Genomic DNA, 17,046 nt, shown 5'->3' with positions numbered 1-17,046 from the left:
TTAAGGCAGGCGGGGAGCGTTTCCCGCCAGCCGGTCTGGGACTTCGGCATCCTCCCCCGCCAAGTAAGCGTCCCAGTCTTCGGTGTCGCTGTGGCTCCGGTCATCCGGCGGTGGGGGGGCGGCGGTGGGTTAGTTGGTTTGAACGTCGTTTTCGGTGCGGGTTTGGGAGCGCTAGTTAGTGTTCGGTTGGAGAAGCAGTCTGCCGCTTTGTGCCCCATTTTCCCGCACTTCGCGCAGGGTCCACGAGCAAACTTCTTCTTTTGGTACGTGGGACCAGCCGGCCCCAAGTGTGGCGCGGGTACCTTTGGGCTGGTGTTTGTTTTGTCCTCTGCCGTCGTCATTAAGAAAGTGCGATGAGCGTGTTCCGCTCTCCCCGCTAGGTAGATCCAGCCTTGCAGTGTCTCCGGGTCGTCCCGGTAGAGTGCCCATTGGAGTACCTCGCGGCTGAGGCCCCTTTTGAACATCTCTAGCAGGGTAGTCTCGGACCAGTCGTTAATCTTCCCTGCGAGGGCTTTAAATTCGAGGGCGTAGTCCGTGACAGTTCGTGCGCCCTGTTTGAGGGCTTGAAGTGCGCTTTTAACCCTCTCCTTAGCTAGCGGGTCCTCAAAATAGTGCTTCATCTCAGTGATGAAGGTGTGGAAGTCAGAGAGGGCGGGGGAATTGGACTCGTACATTTGGACGTACCAGTCCGCCGCCCTGTCTTGCAACTTGATCGCCACGGCTGCAATCTTGCCCCCTTCGGAGTCAAAGGAGTGTCCATGCCACCCCATGAACTCCCTGGCGTTCGTGACGAAAAACGATAGCTTCGCGGGGTTCCCGTCGAAGAAAATGGGGAAGTCCTTTGGGGCCCTGGTGTTCGGTGGATCCCCTCTCCTCGCGTCCCGTCCCATGGCTTCTTCCACCGGGGAAGCTTGCCGGTTAGCATTTGACCTATGGGGGTGCCAAGACCCGCTCGGGGTTTGAATAGGGGTGTGTACCTGCACGGGAATGTTCCTGTGAGGCATGGAGGACATCAGCGACTGCAGCATGGTCCCGAGGTCCCTTAGTTGGGCCTCCATGGCCGTGAGTCTGGCTTGCGTTTCTCGGTCCAAGGTCCGCGCCGCAGCTGTGATCGGACCGGTCGGCGTCTCCGCATAGTTGGGCCACCGGTGGGGTTCAGGTGTTTCCGTCCGCTGGTCAGCTCCCTCGACTTGGGAGTGAATCAGCTGGTTCGTCTCTCCGTCCTCCACCGCGTTTGTTGCAGTTGGGCTGAAGCTCCACGCCTGTGGCTGGGGTGCGATGTGGGGCGGGGAGGTCTCCGCGGGTCTCGGGAGATATGTTGCTCCCTCCCGTGGTCGGGTCACCTCCGCCTCCCTCCGGGGGTGGGGCTGAGGCTCGGGATGGGCCGGGAGGGTGTCCGTGGCTCCTGGGGTCCGCGTTGCCTCTGGCCTCTGTCGGTTCTCCTCCGCCTCTCGCCATGCGGCTCGCCCGTCCTGGTTGCGACGCGTCGGCTCCATCGCTCTCCGCTCGTATTCTTCTCGCTGTCTGTTCCTCCCGCGGCTCATTGTTGTCCGGTGGGGCTGGGCGAGGCTGAGTTTATGACTCTCAGCTTTATGTCATGCGCTGCCTACTACTGAGTAAAACACAGACACTAATTCAGGGAAGATCAGGTTCTGGTTTATTTCAGCATAGTGCATAGCTAGAAAAAGCTGAGAGTGAAGGGAGCGCGCCGGTGCGGGGTTTAAATAGCCCGCGCCGGTCAGCGCCCCCCCACCTTGGGTTGTGTCATCCCCCCAAGTCCTGTATGCTTCGTTGCTGGTAGGTGAGGGGTCGCAGGGCCCCTGCTGGTGCCCCGGGCTTCGCTCATAATCGTTTTCTTCCTCCGGCCGGTGATCGTTGTCAGCTGGGCGATATCTGTTGCGTCCCTGCTGACAGCTTCAGGTGTGCCTCGTGATCCGCCCTGTCTTTGTCGCTCTTTCTTCCCCCTTTGTGTTCTACCGACTGGTTCTTCCGCCCGGGGTCGTTTCCTTCTCCTCGGGGTCTGTGTCTGTTGTTGTGCGTGCTTTGCTTATCTTTAAATCCCTTACTCTTGTTTCCGAGGTATTGTCATGTGTGCCGTTGTGCTGATGCATTCAGCTCAACGGTGCTCATGACAAATATCCTTAGCAAGAATGCTGGGTGTGGATCTTTATGGATCAGATTAAAGAAACCAAAATGACTAAAGTCCTCTCTAATTGGGTCATTCTTTGGTTACTTAGACCACAAAGAATTCTGGATGGCAATAATAAATACATCTTCAGATATATTCATAGGTGATTTTAGTTCTACCAGTCAATTACTGTAGGAAGCTTAATCTGTAGGCCATCACTCCTTTGGGGGCCCTCCAAGCACTGCCAGGCCCAAACATTTCAATCATTTTTTAATTTGGGGAAAAGAGGTTGGGTGATCTAAGAGGCAAAATGAATGTCTTAACCCAGGCAGAGTCTTAATGCATCAGTATATATCCCTGAAAGCCTCTGAACAACCCCAAAACTGGTCTGAATCTTCCCACGTATGGTGATGGTGGTAGGTTTGGAACAAAATGGCCTAACTTAAAGTACCCATTTCCTCCTGAAAACTCCCCCCAAAGCATGTTTAGAAACTTGAAAATTTGTTCCTGGCTACTCCAACAAAGTCATATCACATTTGTGGCCCCTGGACACCCCAAAATTAAAAATACAATCCTTGGCCACAAGAAAGTGTCCCAATTCTAAAGGGGAAAAAGCCACCCTTGCAAAATGGGAGTGGGAAAGGGGGGACCTCCTCACCTTTTCTTAGTGAGCAGAACGGCTCTGCAGGACTTGCCATCCCAGGTACAGTACGGATCTCTGGCAAGGCAGCAGTCGGCACAGGTTTTGCCATAGAGTTCACAGCGATATATGGACAGCTGCACCAGCCCTTTGGCGCTGCTCACAAGCAGTTCCTGCTGCTCCAAGGACAGAGGAGAAACACCACCATGCAACATTTTGTGACACCCTTGAGGCTGGCACCCCCACCCCCAGCTCTGGGGCAAACATGTTTGGGGGCAGGGAAGGGAGATCGAGAAGATGCTCCAACCATGCCTAAATTTCCTTTTGTAAACATTAAAAGAAGGACTTTTTAATATTGGCCTTTGAGTGATGAGTCAGGGACAAGACTCCCCAAAGTATTTTTAGGGATTGGACAAAAACCTCCATTTCATCTCATGGAGATAAAGTTAAATATATAGTTACATTGATTGCTCTTTGGTGATGCATATAATCATTTCCCTTTCTGATAAATTAAAACAGCTACTTAGAACCCTCCTGCAGGATTCTGGGGGCTGCACTCAAGGTTTGGGATGTCAGCAGATGGCTTTGGGGGCGCAGCTGTGCCCCTTTGCCCTGGAGAAAATAATGGTTAGAATAACAAATACTGTCCTACCCGCTTTAGAGAAAATTGCATGTCTAAGATAGTTGACGGCACCTACAAGAAACAGAAAACAGCAGTAGTTTGCAAAGATACTCTAAATTCCATTTTGAATTGGATGCCGCGTGCCTGGGGTTCCACACAAACTTTAGGCTGGTGCCTGGACCTAGGCGTACCTCATAGGTGCTCCACAATCAAGACAACAACCAGAGGGTGGCAGAGAGTTAAGGGTTTCCAGACCTCTCAGCTGCCATCTAGTGGTCACCTGGATTTTTACAGGCCTATAAATCAAACGTTTTCCCTTCCTGAAAACCTTCTGGGACAGCCTGGTTCTCTAATCAGGCAACATCATTCCCTAATCTGATGCTGCTTTCACACACTTTGCCAGCACCACAACAGCATTCATGTGTGCAGGGCTACCAGATTTGGGCTGACCAGCAGATGATAGTAAAGAGACACAGAAAAGTGGCAATTGAAAGCCAGCCTCTGTGAGGAAACTGGCCATTGCCAGCAACCACTCAAGGAAAACCTCCACCACAGATGTCCTGGGTCTAGCCAACAAATCAGACATTATCACGTTCCTCCAAATTCTTAGTGGAATGAAAATTAGATATAGTCTAGTTTTCATTTGTTCTTCTTTCATACAGATGGGATTACATGAGAGAGGCATTTATGGGAAGCAAAAACTGAATTTTATTTATTCAGGCCTTGCAGAATGGGGTCAGTTTATCTGATGTTTCAGGGACACTATTCTACAGTTCAAAAAAGTGGGAGGTTTGTCACAACAATTTTTACAGTATAATAAATTCTTATTGGTTGTCATTGGCCCTATCTGCATACAGTAGTTCTTACTGTCCTCAAAATGTTAAGTGTAGTCCCCAACCCCAAAAGTTTGTTGGTTCTTGGTTTATAATCTCACATGATCCCCACACCCCCGATTTTCAGCACTGCAGCCCATGATATGGAGCAAGGATAAAGCAAAATTATGTATCAAGAAACAGATAAATGACAGGACGTATTACAGGAAAGTTTAGCTGGATCCATAACTCATCTGCATTCTCTCTATATGTGGACTTGTTACTTGATTGTTCCCATCAACATCATGGTTTACTTCTGTATATCTTGCCTTAATAAATCATTACTTTGACTTCTGACTAATGGATTAAAGTAGTAGCACAAATCAGCGCATTGGACTACAGGAGGTTGGACCTTTCTAGACAACTCCAGCCCACAAAGGCTTTAAAAGTAACAGAAGTATTCCGACTACCTTTGAAACCTGGATCTCTTCCAAGCTGATCTCCTGAGCGCCTTGGCCTTCTGGGCTGGAGATCCCCACCTTAAGCACTTTGCCTTCATCTGTGGGAAGCCAAACAGAAGTGTGTGTGAAGAGGACTGTGTGTGGGGCTGCCTCCCTGGGTTCTTGTGTATGGAATTATTAAGCTCACTATCAGCCAGGAGACTCAACATGAGAGCAAATCCATCTCTGGAACAGAATGATTCCAGTCTTAAAGAGAGATGGCCCAAAATGGATCTATCATCCATTGTTTTAGGATCATAAGACACACTGAAGAAGCTCAAAAGATTGTGACTGTAGGACTACATCTATGGATACTCTCCACCAAGGTACTGGAATTAACTTCTAGGCCCCTCCACCACTGGGAGCCAGGGTTTCTGAGGATGCCTCCTCCCAGACAGCTCTCTCCAGCTGTGCAACTGGGGCTGTGAAGGTGTAGGCCTCTCCCTGTGGACCATTTGTTTAGTGATCCCAGGAAGAGAGCCTTCCTAACATGCAGTACCCTGCCCAGAGATGAAAAAAATCTGCCAACCTTAGGACAATTTAGGGGCAAGCTGAACATATTTTCATTCATCATAGCATGTGAATTGGGTGATGAGTTGTTTCCCAGAATGTTTTCAGTAAAGAAATAGCAACATTATTCATTTCATGTAATACACCTTCTTATGCTATATAACTCATACAGCAGTCATGAGATACGGAATGTATTTCAGAATTAGGGTCATTTTGTTACCCTTTCCATACATTTTTCCAGCCCTAACAGCTTTTCTGGAAAAAAAAACTCTGGGTTCAAGATGGAAACTCATCCAAGATGTTTGGACAAAGTCCTTATGTTGTTTTCTTTGCTGTATCTCACCTCTTTGCAAGTATTCCTAATGCGGTTTTGTTAGGTGCGATGCAATGAGTTGATATTTTCTTTCTTTTTCCTTTTTGGTTGGAGATCCTATCATTTCAGCACTATTTTATGTTTTTATACGTTTTAAAGTGGCAGCTATCAATTACTTAAAAGGAATCTGATCTTTAGAGGCTCTGTGAATACCAGTAGTCTGGCTCAAAAGGGTACCATTTAATTCCAATTACTTAACAAGGGAATTGTAACCAGGCCTCTGAAGCAATTAAATTGTACTGTAGTGTACAAACAATCCCAACTGATATGCTTGGGCAAGCTAGATGTGATAAATGGCAGGCTTGTCAGTAAAGGAGAAGGAAAAACAGCAGCCACAGCAGAGCCTAATTGTTTCTAAAGCAGTGATGGCAGCGGGGGGACATTGTGGTCGTCCCTGGAATCCTTCTGCAACCCAGCTGCTTTTTTCTCCCTGTGTTTTATCCATTGGAGAAAAAGGAACGGGGAGAAGAGGATTCAAGAGCATAAATAAATAAATAATCAATCAATCAATCAGAAACTTTTTTAATCTGCCAAGATGATACCGCCCTAAATTTTTCCTTCTCAACAGGCCTGTTACCCAGACAGTTCAGTCCAGTTCACATGGACTATTATTATTATTATTCTGCCACTGCACTGAAGTATCACTCCATGTTCCTTTGGCAGCTGCAATTGATCTAACCATGAAATTGAGGCAGAACTTGCTTCAACTTATCTACTGAGCTGTGGGATCCAAATCTTTTCAGCCAGACCCCAATTGCTGCACATTTGAATTTCACAAGAATCCTTTTTGTTTCCCCTATATGTCAGATCTAAGCTAATGGAGCAGGAACTCTTCACCAAGATCTTACAACCAGCCAGGAGGGTCAAAGGAACCTGGCGTGAAAAACATGGGCGAAAGAAAGGGGTCCTAGAAAAGCTGCAAGCCTGCTTCTGTCATTAAAATGAAGAAGAATCAGCCAGCTTCTGTTTTCGCTGAAGAAGCCAGCTGCTTTGATTTGAGGAAAGCATTGATTTGGAAGGAAAAGCTGCCCACTGAAGAGGAAAGATGAGAAAGCAGTAGGCAGGAATCATTTCCTTTTCTCTGGGCTGCACCATGGGAATAGAAAGCCACTCTTCTCTGACTTCTGGGCACATTTGGCACATTTGCCTAGCATGGGAGGGTGCAAGCAGTGGAGTCAGTGGTGTGGGTAAGTCAGAGGTTCACAAAAATAGATCATCATCATCATCGTTGAATACAAAGACCTGAAATAGAAGTAGAACGGCTGTGGCAAAAGAAAGCAAAGGTAGTACCAATAGTAATAAGTGCCTTGGATGCAATCCCAAAACATCTGGAGCACCACCTGAACACCATCGGCATTGACAAAATCACCATCAGTCAATTGCAAAAGGCAGCTTTACTTGGAACAGCTTACATCCTATGATGATACCTTTAACATCATCAAACAACATCATCTGCCTATCCTAGATCCTTGGGAAGGACTTGATAAAAATGCCAAATCCAGTCTAAACGTCTGGCTGACTGTGCAACCAGTCATCATAATGGCAATGGCAGTGCTCATATTGGCAAGACAATCAAAGATGATGATGATGATGATGATGATTTCTCCTTCAAAATACAAATATAAAGGGGAGGAGCTGCTTCCACCATTAGTTTCCTCCCTCAAATCATCATCAGGACCAGTTGTTACCCCTGTCTCTCAACATACAGCCTTAGGTTCTACTCACCTTTATTTTTATAGTCTACTGCAATACTTGCTGTTGAAAGTGAACAATCCTAGAATAACCATAATGTTGCTGATCACATAAAAGCATTTTGAGCAGGCAGACTCTTACACTTAATGTTACAGCCTAGTTCTTTGTTCACTTTCTTGTGCCAGTTCAAGCTGTGACTTACAGTAAGACCAGAACATCTTTGCTTGAACTCTTCTACCTGTTCCAAGGAAGAGGGCATCAACAGGTCCAGCCTCTGTCTCCACCCTGTCCACCAACAGATGCTGGATATTGAAAGGCACATTGACTCTAATCAGAATAGGCTTCCTGTAGAGTGGATAGATGGGATCCCACATCAGATGATGAGTGCGCATGAAGCTGATCACTTCATCGGGGAAGTCCTTGGTTGACTGCAGGAATGGATCATATGTTTCACTGGGACACTGATAGGAAGAACAGACATTGAAAGGAGGAGTGGTACAAGAGGATTAATAGTCAGCTCCACAAGAGGTAATCTCATGATTCATAGTAGCTAAATCTACTAATATGATAGCTTGGTCTAACTGCCACTGTGGCATGCATTTTTCCATACATTGTCATCTGTGATAGCATATGGCACAATCCTTTTCCCAGGATGCAGTTTTCTCAAATCTCCCTATTTGCAGGTTGGTGGCATTGCCTGCCCAAACTGCTTCGGAACACCTTGTTGAACCTACAAGAGGACCCAGGACACAGATTGGCCATCTCAGAAAGGAAGCATGCAGAGAAAAGAGTCCTTTAAGAGCCCTTGTTGCCCATTTGGGAATAGACAACTCCCAGACATAGCCTATAGTAGATTAACTGTGAGCTGCAGCAACTATTTTCCCTAGTCTGTCTTTATATGAGAAAAAGAGAGCAGAGATAGATGTATGTACATACTGTTCCAGGACGTGGGTAAGGGATCCGTCCTTTATATTCTGCCCACTGATAGTCAAAGCCTTCCTTGTGTGCAAAAGGTCCGTTGAAGGCAGCTCGAATGGCTGCCAAGGAATAAACACACACAGCAGAACCACTAAAAATGCCACTGGGAAAGAAAAGAATAATGCAGGGAGATGGATGGTATTGATACATGAATCAGCACAAGAGATATTAATTTGTACAGTTCTGCAAAAGTATGCCTTAGAAAAGAGATTTCTGCCTTAGAAAAGACATAGGCTCCACACCCTGGAGTCTTTTAACTTATTTAAAGGTCATGACATTGGAAGATGAATGCCAGTGGTGGTCTTAGAGAAGATGATCTTCAGGGAGCCATTTTATCTGAAAAGCATTCTTACTGCTCTCTCATCTTTAACAGGGGCCCTTTGTCCTCACCAATTTTCTTTCAGGTCATTCCTTAACTCAGCTAAAGCTGAAAATTATGGGGATCACTGCCTTAGTTCTTCCCAGCAGTTGGGGACTGCATGAAATCTTCTCATCTTCATCCTGCCAGGTAGGATATGGTGACAGGCACCACTTCTTCAGGAACGTTGTTCTTTAGTTCTGGGTGGGGTCGCACTGCCCCAGACAGACCTGGTGCATAATCTGGGGGTCCTCCTGGACTCACAGCTCCTGCTCGAAGAGCAGGTGGCAGCCATGGCCAGGAGGGCCTTTGCACAACTTCATGTTGTGCGCCAGTTACGCTCTTTCCTGGATCGGGAGGCCCTTCGAACAGTCACTCTTGCCCTTGTTATCTCCCACATAGACTATTGCAGTGTGTTCTACATGGGGCTACCCTTGAAGAGTATCTGGAAGCTACAGCTGGTCCAGAATGCGGCTGTGCAGGCAATTCTTGGCACCCCAAGATCAGCGCATGTAACACCTTTGCTGCGTGAGCTGCATTGGGTACCAGTTTGCTTCCGGGTTCAATTCAAGGTGGTTATCACCTTTAAATCCCGACATGGCATGGGGCCAGGTTACCTGAGGGACCACCTCATCCCCATCATGTCAACCCATCCCACCGGATCAAGCAGAGAGGATATGTTACGGACCCTGTCAGTTAAAGAACTCTTTGGTGGGGTCCAGGAAGCGGGCCTTCTCTGCAGTGGCTCCCACCCTCTGGAACATCCTGCCACTGGAGGTCAGGCTAGCCCCATCCCTCCTGACCTTCTGGAAGTCCCTGAAGACCTGGCTCTGCCGCCGTGCCTGGGGTAGGGAGGGGGGTAGTCATTCCTGGGGATGGCTGGCACCTTAGAGTGCTCCCCTTATATTTACAATCTTTTGTAGCCATCTGGTTTTTTATCTTCTATTTTCATTTTTTATTGTATTATATTTTATGTTTTATTATGATTACTGTTTTTAATTTTTAATTGACTTGTTGTAAACCGCTCAGAGTCCCTCTTTGGGGGAGATGGGCAGTAGTATAAATTGGAGAAATAAATTAAATAAATAAATAAAAATATGAAACTTGAAAGAGTTACTACAGTACATCAGAATCCTGTTTCAGTATATCAATTCAAAGCCATTCAGATTGATTAATGTGCATGCCTTATAACTGAGGTACTGTTCTCATTCCGGCTCACCCGTTGGCACAAGGATTTTTTTTTCCTTTTGCCATATTCATTGCTCACCTCTCCACTTACCTGGAAACTGTGAAGAGGCCATAAACCAGAGGGTTCTGTATGTTACGGGTTTGAAGGAGGAAGATGTCTTCTAGAATACAAGAGGGCACACCCAACTCAGGGAAGAGCTTTGAATGATTTTTCCACCCACCTCTGTGATCATGGACTCTCTCTTCTAGAAATGGCAGCTCTTAATATGCAAGTAACCTTACCCAGCTGATCAAAGTGTGTTTCGGAGCCTTGGAGACCTGGGATAGAGCAGATCAGCCGTGCTTTAAGGAAAGTGCTCCAGCGATTGATGAGGCTATGCTTCCCACCAATATCATTCTGCCAGACAAGAGCAGAGCTAGGTCAAGCATAATTTCCATGTCCACCACAAGTGCCCTGCAGTACTCTAAACAATTGCTTTGAATGCATCCATTACATCATGCCAAAGTGGTCTTTCTTAAAATGCAGGAAGGTGCGTGCTGTCCAACCATAATCAGTGAGGCAGATACTTAGAGCTATTTTCACTGTTTTTCCTTGAGGAAGAGTGCAAAGTTAAATGAGAGGAATTTGAATATGTTTCCAGTGCAACACTTTTATTCAAGTGTTCTTAAATCTGTAGCATTCACCATGAGTCATATGGATATGATCCATCCTCGGTTGACATCCCTTAAATAATGTGAGCTTCTGGCAGATACTTGCATGTTGAACATAGATGTTTGCAAGAGAGAAGCCACAAGAATCAAGAGTTTGATTATGTAGGCTTTTGGCTTACATGGAAACCAACAGACATGTAACTGTATGCACAAAAGCTTTTCTCTGGCTGACAGTCACACTCAACTGTCCTCTAAAGACAGTTATCATTTGAGTGATGTCATGGCTTATGCACTCCAGATTTAAGAATGTCTGAAGAGTCTCAGACACACTGTCAATATGTAGCTATTTTGAATTAGAATGTGCTAATTCTACATTATGGAAGACCTCTGCTCTGGTGAGATGCCCAGCCGTGTTCCAAGACAATGAGAGTTGGAGCAAAATTTAGACTGAATGACTCCCAGTTCAGGAAGTAGACATATTTTAGCCCTGACCTAAAATTATCTGCTAGCTTCTAACATCCACCTTCCACATGCAATATTGAGATAGTTATGCTGGTATACTATACAGGGGTATTGTAATATCTACAGAGATGCTTAAATTAATCTATAATGCTAAATACATTTTACTAGGGGATAAATGCCATTGTTCACAGAGAGCTTGCTTCCCAGGAAACATCCAGATGGCACATCAGTTAAACAGAATTGAAGAGGTGCCTTCTGTGAATCTAAGCTATACAAGAGACACTTATTGCTGACCTTGCAGACACGGCCCACTCGAGCATGGATACGCCTTTTTTCCCACTGTCCAGCTTCCACTGCAGTTTCCCGGAAAAAGATGTATACTTTATCATCCTCATGGCTGTAAGTATCAGGAATGGCATGGGCCTCAATGAATACTGGCTCTGCAAGGAGGGATATTCAGATCTAAACTGCCTATGTCTTGTATAAAAAGAGCATATATAGCAATAGATTTCTGGGTGCAATTCCAAGTGTGAGTTTTGATTAATAAAGCCCTACAGTATGTGGCTTGGTGCCAAGGTACCAATGGAGGGACCACTGCTCCAACTTGAGTTGTTCTAGCTGAGATGATCCTCTCCAGAGAAGCTGCTAGTGATGCCTCATTTTTGTGATGCTGCCAGAAAATACTTTTCAGCCGTGGCACCAAGAAAGACTACGGAACAGCCCCCCCGCAATTCCCAATGTTAAAATGGTCCCCTTACTGATAGCCTTCCAGAAAGTGGTAAAAATCAAACTTTTTTGCAGGAGCTTTGTGGATTGATTGTTTCACCATTAGTATTCTTGTATAACTGTAATGGTTGTTTATATATTTTCTAGTTGTATTTTTGTTTCTGTATTTTACTGTGAATGGTTTATTTTTTAGGGTTGCTGTTGTAAGCTGCCAGGAGTCTGCATGAATGCATGCACATAGGGGCATGCACATTCACTAAATAACAGCTTTTTAAAATTAGAGTTTTCTGAAAACGTAGATTCTCTTACATACCATTTAACCAATCATCTTGGTTCTGCTCAGTCCTGATGTAGTTTTGCTCAGGCCTGTCAAGACGGGTTCGAAAGAAAGCAGCATTGCTTCCCATGAAGTCAATGGAAGTCCCTGAATAAAGTTCCCCGTCTAGGAAACCCAGGAGAGAAATCCATGGATAAAATACTTGTATCTTCTTTCTCTTGTATACTTTCTCAGGTATATTATATACGTGCATTTATCTGTGTCATTCATAGATGGATGGATGTTTGGTGTGTGTCTATGTGTACAGTATGTATTACGTACTGTATATGCATATGCATATCTATCTTGTAAGCACACCACACAGAAGGATCTCCCTCATAATTTTATTCTGTACATTTGAAATGAGGAATATCTGGTATGCTAGCATACAGCTGTTGCCTTTCTCCTGGTTTTCAATAGATGAAGTGTTTCCGAAGACACGGCAGTAACGGGAAAAGAACAACAGAAATCTCTATTGAATGGATGGCTACAAAGACACACATTGTCAAAGCTACCTGTCAATAACTGCCCCCAATCTGGTGATCTCTATATGTATGGGACCACATGTCCTGCATTTCTCAGTCAGCAAAGTCAAAGGCCATGCTGTTTTAGGAGATGTGATCCAACACATTTAGATGTTCCAAGTTAGGGAAAGCTATTTCATGGATATATGCACACATGCAGAAATGTTGTTCGGGCTGTTCCTACATTGTCTAGGTTTCTGTAGCAGCTTTCAGTTCACAGTTGCTCTTACCTATTAGCAGTCCTGCAAAAGGCTCATGGGGGCTATATGGACATTTGCCTCTCCCAGATTCTATGGAGTGGGTCATCAGCTGCATAGCTAATATTCCTGGTTCCTGCAATGGGACCAAGAAAGCACTTCCGTTCAGGTTTAAAAAGTAAGGGAAGGGTTAGTATTGATTGAGGCCATCAAAGGAAAGGGCTCAGTAGTCCAAAAGGGGGACATTTAGGCTTCTTGAACTGGAGAGAGGAAGGTGATACCCCAAAACGGTAACCACTCCCTTCACTCAGTGAAGCACCCTTGTCCTTTGTATGTGGCAGGGACTGATTTTAGGAGCTTGAATAGATAAATCATCCAGGCCTGTAGTGTGGAGTTTGACATTGATTTTTTCATCCTGCTCCACCAGTATGAGTTACTGTGACAGCTACCATATTTACCCATTCACCAAAAATATGTTTGTTTCTTAGTTTTATAGTTCACCTTCCCCTCCAATAGCTCAAGGAAATCTGCCTAGTTCTCTTTCTTCCAATTTTCCCCATACCCTAATAGGTGGATTAAGAAGGACCTGAACCCAGGATTCCCCAATCCTAGACCAACATCTTAACGACTGTACTATATTGACTGGGATATATGCATCAAAATGCAACATAACATCTAGGATCAAGAGGGTTATGCATTTTGCAGTTTATTACAGTATTCAGAGTGGATGCTCCCAATCCATCAGCAACAGATGATGTTACCAGGGGCTACATTTGTATAAAGCAGTGTTTCTCAACTTTAGCAACTTTAAGATGGGTGGACTTCAACTCCCAGAATTCCCCAGCCAGCATGGGAAATTCTGGGAGTTGAAGTCCACACATCTTAAAGTTGCCAAGGTTGAGAAACACTGATATAAGGGAATGCATGGCAACAAAATAATTGAGATAATGCATGTAAAATTCCTGGTGACTTTATGTGTATGGCCATATAGTTTTCTTGGCAATAATACAGAAGAGACTCATTGTGGCTTTCTTCCAGATTTTTTTAAAATCCACAATCTGGCCTACAGAACCTGGCTTCCCACCCAAATCCTACCCAGGTTAGTTTTTTGAGATCAGCCAGGTTGACTAGGTTCTGTGAAGCAGAATAGGGAATATAAATGTTAAGAAATATATGCTATCCATTATTTTTGTTTTTATCTTACTAATCCTAAAGGTAAACCTTAAAGCCTGATGAAATCTGATGGAAGTCCATGGAGCCAATCCAGGCAAGAAGACACCAGGACTGAGGGAAGAGGAGAAAGGGCAGAATCTTTGCAGAGGAGTTTGATTGCCAGGAAAGAGTGGTTTTGCCTTGTAAATGCACAAACATCTGGAGTCTCTTCACTGGTCTGAAAAGGGGCAAGGACAGATGCTCAGGTCATCTTCTGAGCCAAGCTTGACAAGCAAGCATGGGCTCTTCTTATTTTCAGGGAAAGGATTGGAGGTGTTATTTAGAAAAATAGGTAACATTTTGCCTCTGGGTTACATACATACAAGCATACATATACATGGCAAAATACAAAGATTAAAATAACAATTACAAGCAATAATCCATTATGCCCAAGGTTGAGAACACAAATAGATGGGTGGATGGGTGCAAAAATAGTAGCACATCTAGAATTTGCTGCCAAAAGCTTCTGCTTCATGTAATCTGTTTACAATACCAGCCTGGTGGGTGAAACTCACCTTTGCTCCAGCTTTGAGTTGTATGAAAGCACACATAGGTTGGTAGGAGCCAGTTCCACAGGCAAACACATGACTGTGGTTGAAACGCTGCAGAAATCGGATGAAATTGGCACATTCTGTCTGGAAAAGAATTAAAGATGAATGGGGTTATACTTTAAAAAATTCTGCCTTGCCTCAGCATTGTTCCCATGGGAGAAAATAATCCAAATCTCTGGTTGTCATCAGGTTTGAACCTAGTGGTTAAGGTGCTGGGCTAGAAAGCAGGAGTCAGTGAGTTCTAGTCCCGCCTTAGGCACAAAAGCCAGCTGGGTGACCTTGGGCCAGTCCCTCTCTCAGCCCAATTCACCTCACAGGGTTGTTGTTGTGGGGAAAATAGGAGGAGGAAGGAGTATTAGTATGTTTGCTGCCTTGAGTTATTTATAAAAATAATAAAGGCGGGATAGAAAATTTAATTAATTAATTAATTAATCTTATTAGGTTTATCTGCTGAGAGAACAGCCTCTGCCAGCAAATGGGATGAGCCTTTTGCTTGGCATCCCCTTGACCTCCAAAACCTGCTCCCAAGGACTCAGACATTGCCTAGAGCAGACTAAGAGTGCAGTGAAAGGTGAGAAAAGCAAATACTATTTGAGCAGAAGACTATTCGCCTAAAGTTAAATGTATCTAATCAGTCTACAGCATGTCAGCATGTCGGCTTGAATTGTTTGCACTTCAGATGTTGCCCAATAATCCCATCAAATCTTCCATGACCATGGGGAAGGCCTTTGTGCTAGCTGCCTGCCATTCTTCATTTGTGCCATGCAGCTGTAAAGCATAGGACGGATCTTACTAGTGTTACGCTGAGGAATATGACAGCGACCCCAGTGAAGTCACATACAGCTTAAAGTCATTACATTTATCAACTAATTGGGTTTCATTGTTTCAGACATTGACTAAACTGTGTGGCAAAGGTAGATGAAGTCTGGCAAATTCAAAAGGAGGATACTTAACAGATGCCTATCACACCAATCCTAAGAAATAACTAGAGAAATCAATCAATCAATCTGCTACTGAAAATTGGTCTTTTGCAACTGAATGTTGGTGTTGTAGTTCTTCTCAGATTGCAAAAGTGGGTTTGGAGGGCCATATGCAGCCCACAGACTGCAGGTTGCCCATTGATAGCCCAAATCATGGGCCTGAAAACCTTATTTACCTCAGGATTCTTCCCAGCCAGCCTGCAATGCTTCACCTGCTCCTCAGGAGCTGGCCAGAAAACCTGAAAATGAAAACAAAAGGAAAATAGTAAATATCTGTTTATTAAATAAACAAACACACCTCCCCCACACCAAATTGCAAATAACACCATCTGAGGTATTTTGTTTCAATGCAAAAGAGCTTCAGAAGAGGAATTTTTCTCAGGATTCCAGCAGATGAGAAAAGGGCTGAATTCTTTTTCTCCCTGAACGTTATGAGCCCTTCCCTCTGTATGTGAAATGTGAAGAGCCATTTAAGGCCACGTCTGGTGAGGCTGTACAAACGCTTAGAAATGGGTGTTCTACAGCATGTGAAAGCACATACCAAGCTCCTTGTTTTGAACAGCTAAAGCAGCCATGTTTCCAGAAGCTCACGCAGTTGCTTCAGAAATTCCTTCCAGCTGTTGCTGCATGGATGTAGGTGCACAGCCATTTTGTTCCCATGCATTGTGAGGCAATTCTTTGGATTGCTTTGCACAGCCTTCAGTCTAGCTCTAAAGCTAATTAGGACCATACTAGAAAGTGGGATGGGATTGGCCCAACAGTCTATCTGTGATCTAGGTTGGAGGACAGCCACAAAATAATATATGTTCGTATTCACTAGGCATAATGGAGCTTCAGGAGAGATGAGGAAGAAAGACAGACCAAACCCTATGCAGAAAACATGGTTTCCGTTTTTGTTCAAAAGGTGCCCTGTGTTTTCATTTTTCCTTTCATGTACAGGTAGTCCTCACTTAACAACCCTAGTTGGGACCAGCAACTCTGTCGCTAAGTGACATGGTCATTAAATGAAACACCATGTGACTGCTCCACTTAGCAATGGCAGTTCCAGCAATCCAAACTTCTGTTGTTGAGTGAATCCCACACAATCGTTAGGCAAGAACCCACCCAGATCCAAGCCATTCTTGGAAGAGATAAGGGACTGCCTTGACTTCAACTCCCCCATCCACCTATCTCCCCACACTCCCACCGCACTGCACCATGTGCCACTACTGGCTGGGCCCTTCTTTTACCCTGCCTTCTTTTGTGCCAGTGCAGCCAGGGCCTTCCTTTGTGCCAGCCTTCTTTCATGCACCAGCCAGGGCTTCTTTCATGCACTGGCCAAGGCCTCCTTTCATGCCAGCCTTTTGTGGGTTGGCTGGGTTCTTCTTTCTCAAAAGAAGGCCCTAACCAGTGCGCAAAAGAAGGAGCCGGCTGGCACACGAAAGAAGGACCTGGTTGGTAGTGGTGTGCAGCTCACAGCATGGCACCCACCCACCCATAGCTCTCACCCACTGGCCTGCAGGACGTTTCCACAGTGCCAACCCCCATGCGTGGCAGTCCTCTGTATAAGAGAGGCAGGTGAAGATGACAATGAAGGTCAGCTGGGGGAGGGGGGCAGTGGTGGCAGCAGGGGGGGCAGTCCAGTCG

General features: G+C 45.2%; 1 protein-coding gene across 1 annotated transcript in view; it reads right to left on the bottom strand.

The window, feature by feature from the left end:
• LOC134489319 (semaphorin-3D-like) overlaps positions 1 to 17,046 on the bottom strand; it is a 33,205-nt gene that overhangs the window by 9,929 nt on the left and 6,230 nt on the right. Inside the window, exons 3-14 of the mRNA XM_063291938.1 lie at positions 15,597 to 15,659; positions 14,405 to 14,524; positions 12,711 to 12,813; positions 11,954 to 12,082; positions 11,209 to 11,354; positions 10,084 to 10,198; positions 9,893 to 9,962; positions 8,214 to 8,358; positions 7,516 to 7,738; positions 4,673 to 4,761; positions 3,421 to 3,462; positions 2,787 to 2,944 (exon numbers count right to left, since the gene is read on the bottom strand). Coding sequence (XP_063148008.1) covers positions 2,787 to 2,944; positions 3,421 to 3,462; positions 4,673 to 4,761; positions 7,516 to 7,738; positions 8,214 to 8,358; positions 9,893 to 9,962; positions 10,084 to 10,198; positions 11,209 to 11,354; positions 11,954 to 12,082; positions 12,711 to 12,813; positions 14,405 to 14,524; positions 15,597 to 15,659 — 1,403 coding nt within the window. The remainder of the gene's footprint in view (positions 1 to 2,786; positions 2,945 to 3,420; positions 3,463 to 4,672; positions 4,762 to 7,515; positions 7,739 to 8,213; positions 8,359 to 9,892; positions 9,963 to 10,083; positions 10,199 to 11,208; positions 11,355 to 11,953; positions 12,083 to 12,710; positions 12,814 to 14,404; positions 14,525 to 15,596; positions 15,660 to 17,046) is intronic.

The sequence above is a fragment of the Candoia aspera genome, chromosome 2, assembly GCF_035149785.1.
Source record: "Candoia aspera isolate rCanAsp1 chromosome 2, rCanAsp1.hap2, whole genome shotgun sequence".
Lineage (NCBI taxonomy): Eukaryota > Metazoa > Chordata > Lepidosauria > Squamata > Boidae > Candoia > Candoia aspera.
The sequence above is the reverse complement of the archived record's forward strand: the minus strand, read 5'-3'. Positions and strand labels throughout refer to the sequence as shown.